The sequence below is a fragment of the Mya arenaria genome, chromosome 6 (assembly GCF_026914265.1).
Source record: "Mya arenaria isolate MELC-2E11 chromosome 6, ASM2691426v1".
Taxonomy (NCBI): domain Eukaryota; kingdom Metazoa; phylum Mollusca; class Bivalvia; order Myida; family Myidae; genus Mya; species Mya arenaria.
In genome coordinates this window covers 57,160,766-57,167,618 of record NC_069127.1, presented here as the reverse complement: position 1 = coordinate 57,167,618, position 6,853 = coordinate 57,160,766, and the positions used below count along the sequence as shown (strand labels likewise).

General features: G+C 35.5%; 1 protein-coding gene across 1 annotated transcript; it reads right to left on the bottom strand.

Annotated features, from left to right (window-relative positions):
• Positions 1-5,825: 5,825 nt before the first annotated feature.
• Positions 5,826-6,623, bottom strand: LOC128237929 (52 kDa repressor of the inhibitor of the protein kinase-like). Its single transcript, XM_052953504.1, has one exon. It carries the CDS (start codon positions 6,621-6,623, stop codon positions 5,826-5,828), a length of 798 nt encoding a protein of 265 aa, XP_052809464.1.
• Between the last annotated feature and the right edge of the window lie 230 nt (positions 6,624-6,853).

The following is a 6,853-nucleotide window of genomic DNA, read 5'->3' as shown; positions in this document are numbered from 1 at the left end:
TCAAGTGAGGGTTAAGTTAAAAATCATCATCATTATGAAAAAAGAAGTCGATCAAGGGTAATAATTTGTATTTAGGATAATATGGAATTATGTAATCGTATTGTTAGACGGCCGTGTACAACTGTTAAGAATGAAATACATTTAATGAACGTTATTTCATCTGAGAAAAAACCCAAAGTTTCTAAGTCGATACCAATGTAACGTTATTGTTTGATGGCCGTAAACAACTGTATCAAGTCAACTGAATGAAGAGTATAAAAGTTATTTGTGAAAATCCCAATTTCCCTTTAAAATTAACAAGAAACACTGTACCCAAAACATAAACCCAAGGTTAATCTATAGTTTATCAGGGGTCATAGTTTGTATTTAGTATGATATGGAGGTATCTAATCGAATTGTGTGATGGTTCTGAGCAACGCTGTAAAGTATGAACGCTGACAACAATGCTTAAACGATAAGTATAGCCCTCCTTATTCTTTGAAAGGTCAAGCTAGAAACAATACGATCATTTTGCAAGACCGAATTGACAATCAATTTCACTATTATCCCCAGTACCATGACTGTAAGCATTTTTCATCAATGTTACAATTGACCATGTAAAACCGAATCATTGTTATATCATTTATTTCAAACTCAAGTTTTATACACAATGCTCACCTGCTCCTGTCCAAGTATCATACGTGATATGTCATCCAAAGCTTAATGCATGAAACATCGATTCTAAACCGGATGGTGGGACACACGCTGAAACATTGAACGAACGCAGTCACTTATAAATACTAAAAAAACGTTAAATATATAATTAAATCAAATTTCATCATAAAAAAGAACCAAATGTTAACCATATGAATTAACGAGCTAATAAACGAATATCAAACTAAGCCCCTCAAATGTGTAATATTCAATAAATATACTAAGTGAAAACATTGTTTCAATATGAATTGTTCAAAAAAACATGCTGAGCCAAATAATGTAAACAAAAACTTACACAAAAAAAGTGAGCAATATCTTTGTTGATGAAGTTGTCCACATAACCTTACGCAAACCTTACTGCGACTGCAGCCGCATTACGCCCCTTCGCCAACTCCACTGCAAAGGGCATCTCTTCCGGTTGACGATTGGCCACATCAGGTACCGTGGACGCTGTAACATTGATATTTATATGAAACAAACAATGCAGTAAATTTTGTCAAAAAGTAGTTTAATTATATATAAATTTAGGCAGTTACATAATTAAATAAACAATTATAAAACATGTGAATAAAAGTTGTTATAAACAAGTATCATTCGAATTCAATTGAATTATGTTTATTAAACAAATATTTTCATATGAATTAAATCAGTTTTATATTGCTTTGCACTCTCAATTCATGAGCCTATCCTACCAGTTTAATTATTAACCACGTTTAGACTTATACAAATTCATAAAAAAAACTATAATTTGACATACAGGAAAATGAAATAAACATTTTCTGCTACTTGGGTTTTGGGGTTATGTGGTTTTTAAGGTAATTAAGATAAGGCCAACGTTATAGAAAAAGCGTTTAAATCCTAGGAATTAGCACATGTAGTACAATGCAAAGAATTCTGAACAAGTCAAAAGTGAGTTTGTGGATGGATTAAATACATAAGGAACGTTATGAAGTTCTTTTTTCAAATGCTATTTTACAAAACGCGGAAATAAAAGCTCCTATATTCAACCAAAGAAAAAAATCAACACAACCAAATTACAAGTGCATTTTTTAAAATAACGGAGGCAAAGTACAGACCCTAATGAATGGTCAATATACAATAAAAGTATAAAACAATGTGCAAATTATTTGTGAATATTTTAATCAATTGTTAAACCTCATTGATGATACATTGCTCACCTGGTACAGCCCAGGCGTCATTATTGAGTTGTCGCCCATAGCCCTCTGGTCACCTAGCCAACTCCACTGCAAGGGGCATCACTTCCGGTTGGATGGCAATTTCGGTACCATAGACGCTAAAAGTGCTGAAGCATTGAACAGAAAAAGTTTACTTAAACAAATACTAAAATAAAAATAATGAATTTCTTAAACCAAAAGAAAAAGCCTGTTTGTAATTCGTGTAGTTCTATATTTTTATCAATTATTAATATGAAGACAATTGTTTTCATCTCAAACGATTATTGATTTCAATATGAACATAAGAGTATCTAAATTACCTCCCCCCATTTTATTGTAGTTCATTAATGTTAACCTTTTGAAATATAAAGTAACCTATTTAGAGAAAACAGTTTAAGCTTGACTTTTCATGGGGAATGATCCTAATAGTGCAGATAGAGCCATGACTAAAATGTAAAAAAGATGTTTTGGGTTTAAACTCATTCTAATACACAAGAAAAAGAGCTAAATTAAACTTGCCTTTCGTTGATGTTTTCATGGCAGCTGCATGGGGCGAAGGTAAATACGTCGTAGGTGTGCGTCAGTGATTCGTGGAGAGATGTCAGCGACTATTTGAACGATATAAAACTGATTTTAAATACTTCCGGGCAGAGCACTTATATATAAATTCCTTCGACAGAAAAGTGTAGATAAAGCTGACATCCCTGTAAATATTTCGATATTTAACTGTTTAGCTGGTACCTTTTGAATGTGTCCTGAACGAGTGAAAGAATGCAAAAACTCAATTAGAAACAATTCCGCATAGTCCAACACAACATTAAATCTAAGCACAACCCAAAAGATATACCTGAAAACAGACAAGATTTTCCTCATGGCAGCCACTATAATAATTTATATTTTGTTTGCTATCAGCTTTAACTGACCAAGGTATAGTTAACACAGGTATTGATATGCAAGGTTGACCGCATATGACTCCGTTCACTCAAACCTAATTGTACACATGTCTAGGGGCTAGAATACATTGTTTGAATATAATATAATCCTTCCACCTATCCAGATTTTGTTAGGATATTTAAAATTTAGAATGGTTGCTGCCCTGGCACTGATTATATGAATTATGTTTATATAGCGTGTGGCGAAGTTAAAGTATGCATTTATTTTGTTTAAAACAGGTCACAAGTTTTTATTGGCCAATCAGCATTTTGCCTTTGGCCGATTACACAAAATGAATATTGATATGGCCAAGACACAAGCGTACATCAGCAAAAAACTTCATAGCCTCTGATATAAATAAATTTAACCAAGCTAGGCCAGTTTGATTTAATTCCATGTTTCTATGTATATCGCTCTGAGTGTAACAACATAGTAGAAACTGAAATTCTGACTCAAAAGAATTCAGAGGACATAATTTACATTTACCTTCTGCCATTATTTTGTTGAAGACTTGTCGACAGATCTACCTCGTCTTGAGAGTGGTCTAAGTAATATAAACAGTATGGGTTTTTCTTCACGAACTAACGAAACAACGAGTAGCTGTATCTGAATTATACGACGATAAGTGTTTTGCATATATTGGTGAGGAAATAAATGCATTAATGAATAAATACAGATTTATAAATGGATAAATAGAAATATTTTTCCGAAAGATAAACATTATATTATTATTATAGCCTTTCTAAATACAATGTATCACCTAGTGGGATTACTCGAAATTCTCGTGCACGATTCGTTTACAAGCCTAAGAAGACACTTTTTCAATAGTTCTGCTGGGTTATAGTCGTATAACAGAATTCAATGATGCATGTAACATCGATACTTTTTACTTTACAGCGTTTCGTAGTATAGCTGGAAAGTATTGTCTTTACTGTACGGTCAGTTTGACAGACAGACAGACAGACAGACAGTTTATTGACTTGCACATAGTACATCGTCACAACACATACATATTATAATACAATTTGTTGACCACAGTTGACCAATAGGTGATTGAGTTTTATGAGGGGTCGAGTTATCCAATAGAAAGGATTAACGGTATAGACCGTGATTTTGGAGACGAAATTGATTCAGTTCTAACATGCACAGTAGTCTGGACATTTCAGTTTTCTTTAATTTTCAAAAATGATTTTATTGAAAAATGTATGTTATATTGATAGCTTTACATATTTTTGGGGTTTTCTGTTTTTGATAAATACATGTAGTATAATTGTTTAAGAAAGGATGCCTTATATATATTAGAATAATATTGATTAGAAGTGTTAATAAGAATAAACGGGTGCAGTTTTCCAGAGCATTTTTACACCATACTATTTGTGTGAATTGTTATCTCTGGTTTTTACTCTGGCATATTGTATAAGAAACGCTTTCATTTGAATATATATGCTTTCAAGATATCAGTGATTTGTGTACAAGAAAATTGTGACTAAACCTACTTCGTCATATTGTTAAGGAGCATGTTTTATGATTTGTATGCAACTGTGAAACTCTCATAAATATATAGATTTATTATCTATACATATTCTGATATTGACAAACATGCTTGCTGAATAAACTGTCCTTAGCATTTGTGCACGCTATCGGCCAAACAGATATACGTATTTGTTGAGTTGTTGATTTAAGTATAGATATTAGGGTGAAGTAAAGTATAAACTGAGTAATGGAAATACATTATATTTACAGACTATCTTTGCAATAAAGGTAATAAATATTTTGCAAAAGCAGTGCCAAACGTACCCTTTTTAGTGAAGGCCATGCATGATAACGATTGCAATACTTGCCTTTTGCCATTAGAGCTAGAAACTAAAATTAGCTATCATTTAAAAAGGATCATTCGTCAGAACAAAATGTCTGATTAAATAAATACTATTCATGTTACGTTTTACGGTACGGTTATCTTAGGCTACCTTTATGATTACACTACGATACTGAAGATTGTAGAAAGATGCACCACACGCATACAATTTAGACACCAAGAGTGTCCATCCTTGCTTATTTCTTTAGCAAAGTTTCGGACATCGTCGTAGGTGGCAATGGCGTATACAAACCTCATTTGGCGCTTGTAGACACGTAATGGTAAGCCTTAAAGGCAGTGCCATAAATCGTCGAGATGGTCATTGTATCCATGTCATGAATTTCGGGACGAACTTTAACGATATCGTGAGAGTAAGAGCTACGCTAAACGAAGAACACTTTTTACTGGCTGATAAGTATTAATATTACGAATTATGCCATTCTGTTGTTTAAAGCTGCACGCTCACAGATTGAAAGTTTTGACAACTTTTTCATTTTTTGTCTTGGAACGAGCCAATTTTTGTGAAATGCATGTACACCAGTGATATAAGACTGCTGACAAAAAATAGATCGCAGATTTATATACTTAAATTAAAAAAAAAATGGTGTTTTATGCATTTTTCTTAAACCTTTAGTAACAGTTTAAGCCATAAAACATTAATTTTCGAACATATGTATGAACATCTGCGATCTGATCTATTGTCAGCAATCTTTTATCATTGTTAGGCAGATATTAACGCCAAAATTTGCTCTTTCCAAAAAAAAAAAAAAATGAAAAAAGTTGTAAAAACGGTACATCTATGAGAGTGCAGCTTTAATGGAAGCAATTTGCATCAGTTCACATACGAGTCCAGTAGTAGATTAATATATAATACTAATAATAAGACACCTTAACCAGGGGCGTGGCCAGGCTTGACTGAAAGTTACGCACGAAAGGGGGAGAGGATCCCCCTGTAGCCGGTGTGTGTGTGTGTGTGGGGATCGGAGGCATCCCCGGGAATAAAATGGAACTAAATGGTGAGCGCGGTGTATTTGGAGGGATTTATAGATTCGAGGCCGGCGATTTTGTAGTAACCAAGTGATTGATTTGGGCTCAGTAAACTATCGAGCACAGAGAAGCAACGTTTACCTCCTTTTTATTACGATATCAATCTTTATGCAATTTTTAGCTTAGTTGTCATTAAAAAGTAAAGCCAGACGCCTATTCTTCCTCTGGGCGAACATGTCTATAACTGTTGCTGCATTAAGTTCTCTGTCTTTATGCACATTCAAAAGACCAAGCCCAGACATGCGTTTAGAAGTCATGGTGGATCTCAAGTACGTTTTGAGACGTCTCATACTACTGAACGATCGTTCGGAAGAGGCAGTTGGTACTGCCATCGCAAGCAGCAGATGGAAACGACGAGCAACATTTGGGTATAGGTCGTCCGGCAGATCGATTAGTACGCTTTCTAGAGAAAGTGGAAGCTGAGTATGCTCACATCGGGTTTTCCAGCGCTGACATTCTCTAACAAACGTTTCCTTGTTGACGGCTAGGTCTTCCTGTGCTGCTGTGAAAATTTCCTCGGCACGTTGGTAACTGAGATCCCCTATGCGATTTGGCAGAATGTACTGTATGACATACCTCTCATTTCTTTGTAAAAGTCGTTGCTGAAGTTCCGTCAGTAGGTGATCAACAAACGGCAGATACATGTTAACCCGCCAGTAATCAAATGCATTGGCAGCCGGTGCATTAGGGCGGTTTTGCTGTCGTTCAACACGGGGAAACGTTGGTTCAACATCAATGGAGCTGGCCATTCCCAAGGCTTTTTCAAACAGCGCGTGCCATACCAGGGGATCAATTCGTTCTGCCTCCACTTGAGTTTTTACAACCTCAGCTTCCGCAGCAGCTTGCAACAGATTGCACGAAGAAGCCTGAAGCTGTTCGGAGAGAAGCACGCATGCAGATAGAACATGTTTTACGGTCATCAGCGTTATTTTGAAGCTGAACTGCGTTATAGCTTCTTAATAAGCGCCAGCTTTGGCATCATTGTGCAGAGCTAAATCCTCAAGTGTGCGCACAACCGTCCCAAAGGCAGCTTTGAATGTAAAAAGGGCATCTGCCCTGGCAGCCCACCGGGTCTCGCACAAAGTTTTGAGCTTGGTCCTCCTTTCCATTTCAGCCCGACCCGCGTCACTATCACCAAGTAATTCTTGAA